At 52.3% G+C, this 17,385-nt stretch overlaps 1 protein-coding gene across 2 annotated transcripts in view; it reads left to right on the forward strand.

Moving 5' to 3' along the window:
• Nucleotides 1–12,382: 12,382 nt before the first annotated feature.
• Nucleotides 12,383–17,385, forward strand: part of SEPTIN7 (septin 7) — a 68,715-nt gene continuing 63,712 nt past the window's right edge. The window contains exons 1-2 of one of the 2 annotated variants that reach the window (XM_031951689.1): nucleotides 12,383–12,461; nucleotides 14,329–14,330. In XM_031951689.1, the coding sequence (XP_031807549.1) occupies nucleotides 12,398–12,461; nucleotides 14,329–14,330 (66 nt within the window). In that variant the 5' untranslated portion in view covers nucleotides 12,383–12,397. The remainder of the gene's footprint in view (nucleotides 12,462–14,328; nucleotides 14,331–17,385) is intronic. The other variant, XM_031951685.1, reaches the window with a different exon arrangement.

Raw genomic sequence — 17,385 nt, forward strand, 5'->3', positions numbered from 1 at the left:
GGGCTTGCCTAAAAAGAGGGAGAAACATTGACCTGGGCTGCTGCAGCAAAAGGTGTGTGGGGTAGGAGTAGGGGTAGGGGGGTGGCTGCCGCCAGCGGAGTCTCTGGTTAGCTACCAGGTGACAGAGCTGCCCCAGGCCGGTGGTGAGCAGCAGAGCTGGGAGAAAGGCTGGGGCCCAGCCACAGCGGGGCTACCGGGGCCAATATGCTCCCTCCCAGATATCAGAGCCCAAGTTTGTAGTCACCTACGACAGCTTTAAGGGGGAAATGTTGTGCATGAGCGCACCAGCATCTGACTGCTTTCCATCTGGGGGTGGGGGTGAGGGGTGGGAAGTGGAAAAAGAGGAAGGGGGGATAAAAGTTGGAACCAAAATTTTAAAAAAGCACAAAGGTTAAAAAAAATTGTGTTAATATATATTTGGGGGAAACACACACACACACATACACACACACTTATACACATATACACACTCACACTCATACACACACAATCACACACACACATACACTCACAAACACATACACACACACATTCACAATCACACACACTCACACTCACATTCACACATGTGCATGAACATCATCACGATCCTTTAGCTCAGACTTTTAGGAGCTGGCCCTGAGCGTGATTGCAGAGGAACAGCTGGACTTTGGAGCCCGCTCTGTCTGCTTTCTTTCTTCTGTTATAAAGGGTCTAGTGTGGGTGGACTCCCTTTCACTGCCCCTCCCTCAAACCCACTCCAACCGAGCCCACTCAGGACTAGCTTATTAGGACAATGAGCGTCCATTAGTGCCAACTTTGTGCCCGGGCTGTGCTGAGTATTCATGTTCTCCTTGTCACCAAAGGTAGAAATGGCCGATAATAACAGACAGCAGTTACCAGAGCAGGAAGTCTGGGTATTTTTACAAGGATCAAAGGTTTAAGGGGAAGGAGGTTTACAACCTGGATGGGAGGCCAGGGGAGGGAGGCCGGGGGAGGGAGGCCTTTTAGCCGGAGGGCCTGTCTGTACCCAGAAAACCCTGGGCGAGCTCACGGCTAGACACAATTTATTTGCTAGTGGGAATGATTTACTCACGGGGGTCAATGTCATCCAGTGGACATTTATTGGGGGTTATTATACACAAGGTGTTGGGCTGCCGAATGTCCATGTGGAGCAGGCCCTTTGGATATGCAGATCGCAGCCCTCCAGCCCGGCTCCTCTTGGCTGTGTGTGTGGCCCTCAGTGTGCTGGAGGCCTCCCTTTCTCTGAGTTTTATTCAGTCCGTTTTGTTCCCAGTTATTTCCCAGTTACATGTCGCCCACGTTTATGGGGAGCTTCCCTTTGTGACAGACTTAAGTCGGCCCTTCCCGGCCCAGACACAAGGGCCAGGGATACAAAGGAGGACTCATCCCCGGGAGGGCTACGTGGGGACACCTGGAAGGGCCCCTCGCCTCGACATCCCCGAAGTCCTGGTGCGGGCGGGCTCCCTCTCCTTCTCGTGAGCCACACAGAGCGCTCCTTTTCCTCGGCCAGCAGGGCGGGAGTGTGCGTGCGCGAGCCCGGCGCTGCCTCCTCAAAGCCCCTTTCTTTGCCCAGCTGAGTCACCCCGTACCCTGCGGTGTCAGTGCTCCAGGTGCCCAGAAGGATGCCACAACAATGCACAGAGACAAGAGCGCCTTCTTCCCCTGGCACTGGGCTGGCAGAGGCTGCTTGTGCTCATGGATTTTTCCCCCACCCTCAGAATCGCTTGTTGACAAGGGCTCTGAATGGCTCTGGCACAGCCCGGGCTGGTGGCTGGAAGGCAAACAATGTGATGCTATTTGTGAGAATGGCGGCTGGCGCAAAGTCAGCCCAACGCCCGGGAGGCACAGGGACTTTGGCAGTTACAGGGACGTCCCGGAGGAGGGAATGATCTTCAGGCAGATGTAGGCTGTCCCTCTTTCTTAAGGACTCTCAGGCTGCAACCAGAGAAAGAAGTAAGGGACGTAAATCTACCCATGCTGTGGTCACTTCTTTTTTCTGGTTTTGTTTTTGTTTTCTCTCTCCCATCGTTTTTCCCATTGGCTCAGATTTTTCTCTCCCAACATAATTCATAAAACAATGTGTGTTGAAAATAAACAAACTAAGAAGGGAATTGAGGGATTAAGGGACAAGCTGAGCTAAGGCAGCAATGGCGGCCCTGGAACCTAGGGCTTATTGAGTCCCAGGCCATCTGTGGGCCCATGAAGCCTCTCTTGCTGTGCCCTGGGCGTCTGCCTGCATTGAGGACCAGTCGCAGAGCCCTGTATGTGGGGGAAAGCCGTGATTTGGATCCAAAAGGGAGAAGGGACCTCGTCTTTAGTTGTCCTGGGCTATACACACACACACACACACACACACACACACACACACACACACTCTCACATGCACACACATACACATACACCTTCACACACACCCTTACACCCGCACACACACACTCTCACACACACTCACACACACATAATCACACACCCTCACACACACACTCTCACACACACACCCTCACACACAATCACACACACACCCTCACATACACACACTCTCACACACACACATACACACCCTCACACACCCACACTCTCACACACACACTCACACTCAGACACCCCCCCCACCCCACCCCCCCACACACTCACACACACACTCACTCACACACACACTGTGCATAGTTGTTTGCATGTTATCTCCCTCATTCAAATATGAGCTCCCTGGACAATGAGCAGTCCTTAGCACAGAATCTGACAAACAGTAAGAGCTTAATCCTTGTTGACTGATAGATGGTGGAGTCATCAATTCAAGGCCTCTGGGCCTTCCTTTTCTGAACCTTCAGCTACCTGAGCCGATGGGACTCATCCCTAATCTGTTTTCTTGCCAAGGGAACTGCCAAGAAGGACCCTCATAGGGAAGGAAAGTTGGGAGAAGTCACCATTGCAGAGGGCAAGGCAGGAGTTGTCAGACAGAGGTGGGAGCAAGGTCAAAGGCAGTGGGTGAGACCTGCAGCAGCTGCAGAAGGTCTGGGATCTAGGATGGAGGCCATTGTTCCAGATGGAAGCAACCAGCATGGCTCCAGTGGGGAACCTTCGCTTAGGGAGGAGCAATCGAGAGTGCTGGGGTAAAAACCAGCTGCGTCCACACCAGCTGATTGTCCACACTGGCACAACCCTTTCCCTAGCTCTTTTTCTCCAACTGTCTGTGGGTGAGTGGGGATCTTTGGGGAGGAGGACATAGACATCTGCCCGTGATTCTCATGCTCATTATTTCTTACCACACAATAAAGTCCACTGCATTAACATACCACTTTTAAAAAAAAATCTAGTTCATGGGTCCCTACTTTGTTTCCAATTCTTTGTTAGCCCAAAGAAGGCTGCTGGGAATGTCCTGGTATAAGTCAGATCTTGGGTGGTTCTTTGCCTCTTTGGAGAGCATACCCAACAGAGGGACTTCTGGGTCAGAGAGTGCAGCCAGTTTCATGAATTTTCTAACCTAATTTTAAATTAGTATCCAGAATAAAACTCCAACAGCTTCCTGAGCCGGGGATGAGTTTGCTTGTTTTTATCAGTTCCTGTATTAACTCTTATTTTGGGGCATCTTTGCCAACAGGATATGAAATAAAATAAGAGTTGTTTTTGTTTACTTTTTCTTTACTATTATGAATTGGAATGTGTTTTCATGTGGTCATTTATAGTTTATTTTTTTTCATTTAACCATGTATATTGAGAAATGCCACATATTTGTGCCAATTCTCCATATTGCTTATTAATCAAACTTGGATCATCATATTTGAGGCAAAAACTTTCCCATTCTACCACTTTTTATTCTATATCAGTTGATTTTCTTTGCGCAAAAGCCTTTAATTTCACTTAACTAAAATTATTTATTTTGTCTTCTTTCGCTCCTCTGTCCTTTGTTTGGTTAAGAATTCTCCTCCTCTCCATAACCTTTTCCCATTCCCTGTAGTTTATTTTTTTTAATCATGTCACCTTTTATGTTCAGGTTATACTTTCCTTTTAAACTGATTGTGGTATATGGTTAGGGTTAGGGTTAAATTCGCGCTGGTATAACATGGTTATTCTAAATCTCATTTCTGCCAAAATGATTTCTAGTTTTCTCAGCAGGCCTTGTAAAAAAAAAAAAGGGGGGGGGAGAAGCATCCTTCCCCTCTTTCTTTATGTCCTTGGGCTTATCAAATACTAGGTTACTGTTTTCATTTGCTTTTGGTTCTTATTTTTATTTGGTTCTGTCCCACTGTTTTGCTTCTCTATTTATTTATTTTGGGCCAGCCCGCACTACATGGGGTAATTTGATGTGCAGTAGTGCCCACCTTTCTGGGATTGATGAGGGATAGATATGGGGAACCTAAGTGAAATTAGGGTTTAATTGAGGTCTAGAGGCAGGTTCGGGGTATAGGGAGTCAAATAGAGCTCCTCTGCAACCCCTTTGGATTTGGTGCAAGGATACAGCCGTAAATGAGGTCTAGTGGTGGCACAAGTCCACAATAAAAGTATTTATTGGTCTGAAAAGTTAGATTGATAAAACAGGTTTATTGTGGGGTTTGGAAGATAAGAGGGCACCAGACACAGAGTTCCAGTGGACAGAGGGTCCTGACATGCCAGGCGTAAGGAACCATGTTTGGACCTCTGCAAAGAGGGGGTCCTAGCTTGGTCCTTTTATCATGGGAGATTTAGCTAGAGGGGCCTGTGGGTGTAGCCCCAAGTTGGCTCAGATCCGATCAGGGCTGGGTCAGGTCAGGATCTTCTATTGGACTTCAAAAGGACCAGGATTTGTGAATCAAAAAGTAATTACATTAACTAGGAGGGGTTGGGAATCAGAAAGAAAGGAATCTTAAAGGGACCACGCCCGCCCGCATTGGGATGACCTCTTTTTCTCCACTTCTCCTTTTAATTCTTTCTTTGTCATTGCTTCCGGCCACTTGCCTCTCCACATCCCGTTGGGGTGACACTTCATCATTATTTCTCTTTGAAGTCTTGGGAATTTCCCAATGGAGAAAGAAGCTCAGTGATGCTTTATGGACATGGGCAGCACCCTCCTTCCAAAGGAAGTCCACCCAGCAGCCGTCTCCTCACAGATGTCCTTTCTTAGATGTGCTCCGATGCTTATGGTACCCACCAGAGTCAGGTCTTCTCCATAAAGAACACGGAAATCGCTTATATTTGGGTCCGACATCCCTTGGTCATCACTCCTGGGTGGGAAGGGGAACACTGACCAGCTGACTTGGCACGTGACCAGGCCCGTCTTCATGGCCTTGGGGCGGCTGTCTCCCCTAAGCCGAGGCCTTGTGCATGGGGGCGTGGGCTGGATGCATCTGTTTCCTTTCTGGGTTTTCGGCTTTCCTGGGCACGGATGCTTCGGAGATGGGTTTTCAGGAAAAGGCCACGGCGGGTCAGGAGCTGCTGAAGGAAGGCTGGCTCAGGGTAGTAGAAATATGTCAGGCTGAGGTCATTCTGTTTGGGCTTGTTTAGTCACCATGTCCTCTCTGACTTGAGCCGAGTTCGATTTATTTGCATTAGGCTTTTGGATCGGAGGCAGGGAGAGCCGTTGCCAAGATCAATACCTTGTCTGGCGTGTGAAGGCTGAGGGCTTCGCCCTGAACCAGGGCCCATTCCCCATTCCTGCCCGCTTCTGATTCCGCTAGGGGAGGGCTCCGAAGTGCTGGCAGCTGAGGCCTTGTTACCTCATCCCCAGTCTCCCCCACATGTGGCAGTGTTTTTTCCTATGGGGCATAAAGAGGTGTTTGTCCTGACCGGGAGGTGGTGACAAGGAGCTGCTGGGAAGCTTCAGGAGTGCAAGGGATGGACGGACCTGCTGCCTGTCCCCCGGGACCAGTTTGCATCCCCAGGGACTGGGGTGTCTGGTGAGCGGCCCAGTAAGGCGCTTGCTAATGGTCACTCCTTCCTTCCTTCGCCACGGTTTGGTGCTGCTGGTCTGTGTTTCTCACAAATGGGCCTCTGCTGGCCCAGTTTCAGCAGCTCAGGAGCAGGATGTCATCCATCAGGGCCTATCCTCCCTCTTGCTTTGATGTTCTGGAATCATCCGAGCCCGTCTCCTATTTCCTTTTTCTTTGGAGCTGCTTAGGTTGCTCAGGATGTTCAGCAGTAAGAAGCCTGGAGCTCATCTGAAGAGAGTTGGATAAATACCTGACTCAGCAGGCATTTTGCACGGGGAACGAGGAAGCAGAAATGGTGGCAAAGTGAGGGTAAAAGGAGCAGCTGGTGTAGACCCAGAACACGGAGGAGGTCGTCTGTGCTGGGGGTGCCCTGTTCTGGGGGCCCTCAGGGATGGCTTCTCACAGTACCAGGAAGCAGAGGGAAGAATAGCAAAGGCCTGGAAAGGAACGTTTGATTTATCCCTTACAGGAGAATGAGCTGGAAAATAGAAATATCAGCCAGTTTCTGGGCTGCTCCTCACATCTTGCCCCTGGCCTCCCATGCTTGAAATGTTGTCCCTCCTTTAAGCCCTTGGTGTCTTCTAAGGCTCAACTTAAATGGCACCTTCTGAGGGAGCCCTTGGGCCTGGATTTGCCTCCATTCCTTCCCTTGGGAGATCCCTTCCTTCTCTCTGTCCACTCTGTCTATATCCTGAATGTACATGGGTACTTATAGGTTGCTGGTCAGGTATTGCTTTTCCCCCTTCCTCCCCTCTCTTTTTCTCTTTTCTCCATCTCCCTCCTTCCTCTTCTCTTTTCTCTTTCCCTTTCCTCCCTTCCCATCCTCGCCCCTATTTCCCCAATAATTCAGGATAGCACCAAGCGGGGAGGGAGATTGTGGACGATCTTCACCCATCTCGTTACCGCTGCCACCTTCCACCTTTGCCATCCCCATCTCTCTTCTACTCCCTGTGTCTCAATCAAAAAGCTTCAGTGGACCCAGGACAAAACGCTTGTTTCTCAATTCCAGATTTCAGGTTCTTCACAATTTGGCTCCTCTCCCTCCTTCAAGACTGAATTTACACATTTCTTCCCTTTCTCTGTTCCCATACAATAATATACTTGTTGTCCGCAGCTGCTATTGAATCTCCTACCTCCAGGCCTGTGATCCAGCTGTTCCTCTTGCCTGGTGTTTTCCCTCTCAGCCCCTTGCCTTGTCCTTCAAGGCTTAGCTCCAGGGCCATTCCCTCCTGGAGCCCTTCCCTGATTCCCCTCCCGCCCCATCCCTTATCTCTCCACTCCCACTTTTATTGCTCTGACATTATAAAAATCCTTGCTCTCTCTTTCTGGTGAAGGCCTCCTTAGGGAACTGTACACTCCTCAAGGGTAGGGGCTTTGTCTTCCCGGCACCTAGCACAGGGCCTGGCACCCAGCTGAGTGAAAAGAGGGATCAGGCCCAGAATAGGAGCAGAGGGTCCTGGGACTGGAGACGGCTGAGCTGGGGCAGGTTCTCCCCTTGGCCCTTGCAGAAGGGCAGCTTCCCCTGGTCATTTAAAAACAGCATCCAGCCTGGCAATCTCAACAAATCCCTCTTCACGGCCCCCTAACACATCCTCAATCTGGGATTGAAGGTCTGAGTGCGGCAAAGAATCGATGAACTGATGCTGACTCTTGTTCTGCTCTAGGATGGGAGGATGGGAGCCATGGCTTCCTCCCAGCTGGCACTGTCCCCGGGCAGCACTGGCTGCTCTGAGGCAGAGGGGACAGGAAGGGGCCACAGCCCATTTACTTATGGGGCGGGGAATGGAGGCAGCTGCTCTCCCAGGTGGCAGAAGCTGAGGTTTTCGGAGTCCTGGGTTCTATTGGGAACCTGCTGTTGTGCAGAAAAAGTTGCCTTCGGTAGACGCTCCCTCGTGCCATGGGTGACTAGGACAGAAGGGACTAGCCTTGAGCTTCTTGGTCTCCCCGTGGGTATCGCCTTCTTAGCCATTGTGGCCAAAAGGCCCAAAGGTCATTGAGTGACCTCCGTATCCTTACTGAGTGACCTCCGTATCCTGGGAAACAATGACTTCTCTAAGTTCATAGAGTTTGGGGAGGAGGCCATGGTATTCTTATGCTCAGGCCTTGGATAAGTTCCCTTGATATTCTAAGCCTGGTGGCTGACGGAATGCCAGCATCCATGCCTATGGAAGTGAGTCACTCCCGAATTTGGTTCAGGTTTAAGAATAAATCACACTTTCAACTTTCATGGAAAAAACTGGCTGCTCCTGATTCTGTTCTTCCGGAAGCTGCCACAGTCCCCGCTCAGGGATGCTATTCTTACCTCCAAGAGAAGAAATGTAACCAGGCTTTCTTTGACTTCCTCTTCACAGGAGCACAAGCTTTAGAGCTGGGAGGGATGCTCCAGTGGGCCAGCCCCTCTTTCATTTTATTGATAGGGAAACTGAGGCCCACTCAGCTAATAGGCTTCAACGTTAGGCTTTGAAGCCAGACAAGAAGGTCTCTCTGGACATCCCCTTCCCAAGGCTAAGCGACAAACAAATGATGTGATCAGACTATGGTTTGCAAGGAAGATGTCTAACTCAGTTCCGGGAGTTGCCCCGGTCTCCTGGCTTCTAGTGTGATTTTCTTTGAGGTCTCTGTGGTTCCCGGGTGTTGAGTTCTCTTGGTTCAGCTTCCTTCCCCTTCTTGATTCAAGTTCATTCAGGCTTTAAGTCCCTCTGAGTCCCCCATCAACTTTGTTTCTTGTGGTGCAACAATCTTTCTATTCATAATTGAGTCAGCCATTCCCCAGCATCCCCTTGGGTTGCTGCTTTTGTTTGTAGGAGTACTTTCTCCCTCTTTTCCTTGTCTTCTCCTGTTACTGGGTAACCCTGCATCAAAGGGGATATACACAGCTTTTGCTTTGAAAAGCTTAATAAATGCTTTTTTATTCATTCACTCAGAATGGTCGGCTCCAGGCAGAGCTCATGACTGGAATCTGGGGCCCAAGAAAACAGAATGCAGCGCTTGGCTTCTGCCATCCTAGCAGGGGCCGGAGCTAGTGACCACCCCGGGGTATGTCAGGAAGAAAGTGGCTCAGGCCCCTGGCTCTTCTAGGATCAGCTGGAGGGCCATGTCCAATGGGGGAGGGCTTCTCGGAGCTCCTTCCTTCCCCACCCATCTGTCTCTGCACATATTCCTTTAGTCTAATGGAAGCCCAAGGGCAGGTCTGTTTGGTATCTTTGCATCTCCAGCACTTAGCCCAGAGCTTTGCCAGGACTGCTTCCTGATGACTGCTGGGTATTTAGACATTTTATCTGTCCGTCTATCTATTTATATTAGGAGATATGCTGTTCACAGGTTCCTGGGGATGGAAGGGAAGGTCTGGAAGCAGAAAAAACCAGGTTGGGGAGATAAGACTCAGGATCTTATGGATCATTTTGGACCCTGCTCTTAAAGTCAGCCTTTGGGCCAGGCTGGATTTCCCTGTGGGCTGGACATGGCTTTCTGATTTCCTGCACAGCAGAAAAATCCTCCACCAATGAAGACTTATTTTCTGGGACTTATTCTCTTCCCCCGCCCCAAGTTTTTACAAGGGGATATTTATTGAAAAGAGAGCAGAGACAGACAGACATCTCCCCCCCTGCCAGGGGCATACTCCCCTCCTCTCCCCCAGACCACCTTGGCTCCTAGGGGCCGTGGGCTCAACCTTCCCGAGGCTACTCCAAGGTGTTCGCTGCCGTATGTGACAGCTGAATCAAGCCGCCCTCTCGGCTGCTTTTCAGCCACTTCCACGAAGGCTCAAGAGGGTCTCTGGGGCCTTTCTCTCTATTGGGATTAGTTGTCTGCAGAATCAGGCAGAGCCTCCCACTCCCAGACCTCCGCAGGCTTGCCCTCCTAACCTTTCAAAGGCCACAAGCTTGCAGCTAAGCCCAGTACCTACACACAGGAAGAAAACAGCCTTGCCAGGTACATGGCTGCACGCCAGTGGCCTGGGTGGGGAGATCAAAGCCCAGGAACTAACTCTCTCTGTCCTCTCTCTGTCTCTGTCTCTTTCTCACTCTCTCTGTCTGTCTGTCTCTGGGTGCTCAGGGTGACCCAGGGCTGGGGGATGGGGCCGAGCTCAGACTCAAGCCCAGGACTTCCATTCCATGGGTCCATCTCTATTACTCCCAACATCTCAAGCAGGAGCAGGAAGTGGGCTGGACCACAGTTGGGACGCGGTGCAGAGCCTTCTCTGAGTCCCTGACTTCCTGTGGATACCATAGGGCCATAAGTCACCGAGACTCGGGGACCGGAGCTGGGATGGGAGAGCCATCCGGATGGCTTTGTCACAAGGAGACCTCATCGGTCTCACGGACGACAGGGAAAGGAGGCAAGCTTCCTGCGTTCCTGAAAAGGACGGCCTGCGGGGCAGAGCCAGGCACGGGAGGGGAAGCCCTGGGCAGGAGGAGCCGCTGGAGGACTTGGAGGGTGGGTCCGCTCTCCAAGAACCCTCCCCAGCAATGGGATCAGGGAGAACTTGACAGTGTGTCCTTCAGCTCTCCCTTTTCCTGGATCAGGGACAGAAATCCACTCGTTCGCTGATGCACCAAGAGGGAAATCAGTCAGAGGATCGGCCCGGGCGCTCCGCGAGCCCGGGCTGGGGACCGGGAGGGAGCCTCCTCCCTGGGACCGGCCTGCGGCTAAGCTGCGCCCGGCCCCCCTAAGTGTCAGAGCTGGGGCTTTGGAGCCTGGAGTTAATGCTAAGTTTTTCTTCTTGTCTAAGATTCTCAGGGCTGAGCGCAGAAACGCCCAATAAAAGCAGGGGAGTCAGTCTCGGCGTCCCTTGGGCCACTTTGGTTAAAAACCCTATTTAACAACATCAATCAATACGTGAACCAAAGAGGGAGCCGGGACATCCGCGCGGCTTTCCCCCCATAACGTCTTTGCTTCGGGCTTGGCGCCATCCTCTCCCTCCGAGGCTTCACCTCCTGCCTTTGCTCTTCCTCTAGTCTGTCACTTTTATGTCCTTTTGTACATTCCCATGAAACATTCTGAGTCCCAGGGCTCTGCCTCCTCCCTGCGCCTCCCCCACAGGGCCCGCTCCCTGGTGAAGCCGGACGGAGACCCTGAGGACGCTGGGACCCCGCGAGCGGCCCGGCCGGAGGGCGCCAAGCCCAGGGAGAGGTCACTAGGGAGAGGGGCCGGAGCCGGACGGGGGAGGGGAGGGGGGGAGGGGTGCACACCCAGGGGCCGGAGCTGGACGGGGGCAGGAGGGGTGCGCACCCAGGGGCCGGAGCCGGACGCGGGGGCAGGAGAGGGAGGGGCGCACACCCAGGCCCGGAGCCGGACGCGGGGGGCAGGAGGGGCGCACACCCAGGGGCCGGAGCCGGACGCGGGGGAACAAATCCAGGATAGGGGCGCCAGACGGACGGAATCTGCCATTGACACCGAGGGGGTCTCGCGCCCAGGAGGGGCCCCCACTCCCCGCGGGGTCACGCCTTGGCCAGGGTGCGGGCAGCCGCTGCCCGGTCCCAGGGGCAGCCTCGGCCGCAGGGGGCGGGGGAGGACCAGACGCGAGGACCGAGGACAGGGGGGCCGGTTTAAGCGTGGATCGGTCCAGCTGGACTTCGCAGCTTTGCAGTTTTGAGACTTTTAGGTCAGAGTGGGGGGATGTGTGTGTCCGGTCGGGGGAAGGGTGGTCCTGAGCTCGGAGGGGCGGCCTGGCTCGGGTCCGAGCTCGGGCCCTCGGGGACTCAGTTTCCCAATCTGTACAATGGGTGATGACGAGGGCCCTGTAACGCCGGGCCAGGGCAGGGTGGGGGCAGGGCAGCGAGGGTCCGAATCTGCGTCAGCTTCTCTGGTTCCAAGAACAGCCCCCAGGACTGCTCGGGGCTCCACGCCAGGCCCTGCGCCCGTTGCGTAGGTTGCTCCTCCAGCCCCCGCCCGTCGCTTCCTTACGCCAAGTGCGTGCGGAGGAGCGGAGGCTCTACCACACGCTGATTGCGTAGGGAGGCACCGGCTTAGTCCCGGCCCTGCCTGGCCTTCCCTTCCGCCAATTGCGTAGCCAGGCTCTAAAGCTGTTGGAGACGCTCGGGCCGGGGACCGGACGTGCCTTTGGGGCGGCCATCTTTGTTATGGGCAGGAGCCGCACCCTCCCGCCTTCTCTGGCTGCCCCCTGAACGCCAAGGGGAGCCTCAGGAACTTCAGCCGCTTCAGGGGAGCGCGCTCGTTACGGCCAGAACGCCTCGCCGAATCCCTCCGGGAGGTTCGGGTCCCGAGGAACCCCCGAAGCTTCCCGCCTGCCCGGCTGCAAGATGGCTGCCGACGGCCGGTTGCGCCATGGTCGGCCTGGCCTTTGGGGCGGGGCGTGCCTGGCAGCCCCGCGAGCGGTCCGGGCGCGCCGCTTGGAGGGCGGGGCGCGGACGGCGGAGGGGTCGAAGCGGCGTCCGTAGGCCCCGTGGAGCGGCGCGAGACTACGCTGCGTCAGCTGCGCAGGCGGCGTTGGAGAATCGGCGGGCGGGCGGGCGGCCTCGCCGGGGGAGGGGATGTCGGTCAGTGAGCGAGCGGCTGAGGAGAGGAGCGGCGGCGGCTGCGGCGGCGGCGCCATGGGTGAGTCTCGCCCCGGCCTGGCGGGACTGGCCCTCGCGAGGCCTGGGGAGGCGGCGGCGGCGCGGGCTGCGGGGCGGCCGGGCGGGCTGGGGCGGGGGCGGCCGTGACAGTTTGAGGGGAGCCTGAAAAGGCGGCGGCGGCGGCGGGCCTGGGCTGGGCTGGACCCTGGGCCTCGCTTCCTCCCCCGCCCTGCGGCCCGCGCCTCAGTTTCCTCCTGGGCCCTCGGGGTGGGGCAGAGGCGGGCCCCTGCCCGGCGCCTCAGAGGCCGCAATCGCGCCCGGGGACAGGCCGCGGGCTGCGGCCGCGGCGCCTGCGAGAACCCGGGAGAGCTCGGGCAGAGCCCGGGAGGGCCCAAGGCGCCCCCGCGGCCCTGGCGGGGGCGGCCGAGCTCTGGCAGCACTTGAACTCCGGGCCGGCGCCGCGGGAGGCCGCGGGAGCCCGGAGAGGAGGAGGGGGTGGGGGCGGGGAGGGCGGAGGACGGGCAGGAAGCGAGCCCCGATGCCGCCAGCTGGTGCGGGGGCCGCGGGGGCCGGCCGTGAGACCCCCGTCGGGCACAGCCCGCTTTACAGAGCGCTTTTTGTTGGGCCGGGGCCCGGCAACGTCCCTAATTCCTGATGGGGGGCCTGACTGGGAGCGGGGAAACGGATGCAGAGGTTACGGATGAGGGGCACCGGGAGGGGGGGAAGCATTTATGTGGTGCCTACTGTGTGCCCCTCGTGGTGCTCACGGGATTTACAAATTGTGGCTTCTGCGGGCCTCGCCCGGCCTCCTCTGCCCCAGAGGGGCTTTGCCCGGGAGGGAGCCGGCCGAGATGCAGTGGCGAGGACACGCGCACTGAACTGGGATGAGGACGGGGCGTCCCAGAAACCGGGGTCCCCGAATCTAATGCAGACTCCCCCTCCCCCCCAAAGTGTCCGGCAGCTCCGCACACAAGTCTGGGGCACTGGTTCCTCCCCCTCCCTGTGACAGCTCTTGCGGACCTCCACTCCCTCCCGGAGTCCGCCTTCCTTCCCCCGATTCTGCAGCCTCAGCTCCGCCTGCCCTCCTGGCGAGCTTCTGGCAGCCCGTGGACCCCTTCTCAGGACAGTGGCTTTTAATAAAAGCCATAGCTTTACAAAGGAAACTAATGCTATTGAGTTAGAGGCTTCAGAATATTTGCAAAGCACATTGAGAGACCCCAGCTTGGAAGCCCCTGCTCTGCAGATTCTCCTTTCATTTATTAAGCAAGTTCCATGTGCTGGGAAATGAAAGGAAAAACTGTCTTCTTCCACGAGCTTAGCTCTCCATCCCCTTCCTGAAATGTAGGGTCAGCACTGAATACCTTTTAAAATAACCTTACCTTTTTAAGGAAAATGTAAGTTGTTTTCAATTGGGATAGCGGCGTTTGGTTTGTGGTGTGCTAAGACTCATCTGTATGGCTCACAAGTCGTGGAATACCACATTTTGGAGAATTAAGCTTTAAGGTTGTCCAAAGGATCAAGAAGCGGCATGTGGTGGGCACAAGCAGGCTAGGAAGTATCAGTAACAAAAAAGGGAGCAGAAGTTTGTAAGATTAGCTTGCACATCATGGAATGGAGATGGCCCCTTTGTGAAAGGAGTGATGGATAGCAGGGGATAGAGAAGAACTGGATGTGATAGGATGCAAGAGATTATTCAAATAGATGAAATTCCACATCCAAGTATTGATTTGCCAAAGAATAAGTATTAATATGTTGGGAAACATAGTTGAGATTTTACCTTGAAGTATTTATTTCACCGGGAGGCTTTTGGACTCTTGGTAGATAGAAGCCTTCATGCAGACACAGAGCGACATTGCTTGTGGGGATTGGATGGATGGATCAGGGGTCCGGGGTCCCTTCTTTTGGAGCTGTCATGTTTCATTTTTACTCCATATCCCCCAGTGTGAGCTCTCATCACAACAAACTTGAGCCTATAAAAATGAATGCCTTCTGTGAGCCAGGCACTGTGCTAAGTGCTGGATGTAAAGAGAGTCCTGAGCCAGGGCCCTGCTTTCCAGGAGCTGAAAGTCTGAAGGGACAAGGCTCTATGTAAGTGGGACAAACTGATCCAATGAGATTGGATCCTCTCAACAATCCCAGGAGGCAGAAGTTGTGATGATTCTAACCGATCATCTGATTATGGACCCCGATTATGGAGAGACTATGTCAATGACTTGCAGTAATTGTCTGAAGCAGGATCTGAACCTCTTACCAGGCCCAGCCCTCTTCTCTGCTGTGCTACCCAGTGAGGCCTGGGGGCTGGACAGAACTGGAGGGCAAGAGCCAGGAGGCCTCTACGATTTGAGCTGAGTTACTGACAGGAAGCTCAGAGTCAGCAGAGAGGAGGGAGGGAGGGTTCGAAAATGGCCCATCCTGAGGGAGGAACAGCCAGAAGGACAGTGTCCTGAGATTAGTAGGTGTGGAGCAGAAGACTGGGAAGTTAAGAAGGGCTGGAGAAGCCAGAGGATTTGATGTTTGTTCCTCGAGATAATAGGTAGCCACTGGGGGAGAGGGGAAATGGTCAGATTTATGCTCCGGGAGGAACCATGGGGAGTACACGGACTAGTCTTCCTGCTTCTGATCTTTGGCTCTCACACTACACCAGCTTCTGGAGATGCTGTTCCAAGATATCCAGTCGCTTCAAATTGCCCATAGGGTAGAGTCCATTTTTTGAATTTGTCATTCAAGGCTCTCCCTGGTCTGTCCCTGACCTCTACACTGCATGGTTCTGCCTTTTGTGGAGCTGTCTGTACCATTCTCTGCCGTGAACTGTGTTCTCCCCATTAGGCAAAACCTGTTCATGATGCAGCTCCTGGCCCCCTCTGCCTCTTCTCTGAAGTTTTGGAGCACTTCCTGTAAACCAACTGTGGGCTGCTTAGAGCACCTGATGTTGCTTCACTTTGGTCTCATCTCTCCCACGCTTCGGGCCTTGCCATTTTTGTATAGCCCTGTGCATGTACTGCGCTCAAAATAAACACTTTTCCACTGAAAGACTGTTTTCTGTGCACAGCCTGTTGTCCATATTAGTATATACTGCCTTTAATTCCATTTACTAGATATTCTCACCTTGGATTGTGATGTGTATTTCTGAGTTTCAGATTGTCATTCTTGTTGTATTTTCTAAAATATTACATAGTATATGGCAAGATCTCTGGAATTCTCATTTAAGGTAGTGTTCTATCTTTAACCAATTGCGGTTTTTTCTCTTAACAGATTCAGTCGTTTTAAAAAAAAAATTTGATTTGTTAGCTAGCCGAGTTCTCATAAAGGTTTTGTCAGTTAGGCACGAAGGCTGGCTGGTCCTTCCAATTTTGGACCCATTTAAGTATGTATGTATGGATTGAGGAGGTATCATTTTGTGTGTGTTTGAAGCCCAGCCGGCTCAGAAGTCAGGCAGGCATTGTATTTAACCTGCTTGGCTGCCCATTGACGACTTTTTGAAGACATGGATAAGGTAGTAGAAGGTCTGTGTGATCTGTTGTTTTGGGAGGAAGTGCCCACATTAACAACATTAGAGATAATTAAAGTTCAGCCACATGGCCTCATGCCTGGAGAGCCAGCCAGCCTCAGAGGCAAGGCCTCTTTGACTTAGTCTGGTCCCAGGCAAGGCTTTTCCCATTAGTATGTGAATATCACCTGTCTTTGTTTTTATTCTCAATGTTTAGCACAGAGCTTTGCACATAGTAGGTGCTTTGTAATTTTCCATTCGTTTCCTTCTCTAATTTGTGGAAAATGTGAATATTTATTTCAGTGAAATGATTAGTGTAGCCACAATGAAGATTCAATCATAGCCTAGTGGCTCTTATCCTTGTTTTGATATCTCATTTAAATCCATTCAGATATTTATCCTTGTAAAAAATTTTGGGTTTTGAAACAGTAAGGGTAGTATGTGTGAGGCAGCCAGGCAGTGGAAAGTAGTGGATGAAAGTGGTCCTCCTTGGAAGGACGGCTTAGAGTGGGCTCCTGCTGCTAACAAGCTTTGGATCCCAGGCTGGGTAAGGTTCCTTCTCTTCTCAAGTTTGCTGATTTGCATTGATATTGGGAATTTCCCATTAGAAATTCCTTATACCAATGAACTTAAGTCTGGAGAAGATAAATGTCAGTATATTTATAGAAAGTTAACATTTATATGGAATATTTATATGAATGTTACACTGTCTTTTAATAATAGCTAATTTAAATGGCTGCTTAAATAAAAATGGTTATTATTAAAGATTCATCATGAATTCATCAAAGACTAGATCACTAATTTTAGTTCCCTTTTTGATCTCTCTTATGCTTGTAGATCAGGGGAATACTGAAGAGAGTGATCCTGGATTTCAGCCAGGCTTTTTGGCAGTTTTATGATCCTTTTTTGGTCAGAATGGGAGACCTTTGAGTTAGGCCAAAGACATCGCATATGTGACCCACCAGCCATAAGACTTCCAAGTGTAGCCAGAACCAGATTACAGTGTAATTAGGAGATATTTGACAAGATAATTAAAAATAAAATAGAACACAAATAATGTTAATATATAGATTTCTAAGTCAGTATTTGGCCTGCGGGGATCTTTATATATGGTTTCTATTATAGTTTGACCCCCACTAATTTAGAGGACAGCACCATTCATCAGCCTGATTGCAGCTGTCCAGGGGAGGATCACAAGGACCTGTCCTTGGTCCTGTACTACTATTCAGTACTTGTTATCAATGATGAAGGCATAGAAGACAGATTTTCAGATGATACTAAACTGGAAAGGGGATGAGCTAGCACACCAGATGATAAGAACCAGAGATTTTGACAGATTAGAAAGATGATTTTATTAAGGTGACATTTAATACAGAAAAATAGAATGTCCTATTCATGGCTTTAGAAAATCACCTTTCTTTGATCAGGAGGAAAGGGTTGTCTAGACAGCATTTCAGCATAGGTCAGTGTAGATCTA

Source organism: Sarcophilus harrisii, chromosome 1 (genome assembly GCF_902635505.1).
Source record: "Sarcophilus harrisii chromosome 1, mSarHar1.11, whole genome shotgun sequence".
NCBI classification, from domain to species: domain Eukaryota; kingdom Metazoa; phylum Chordata; class Mammalia; order Dasyuromorphia; family Dasyuridae; genus Sarcophilus; species Sarcophilus harrisii.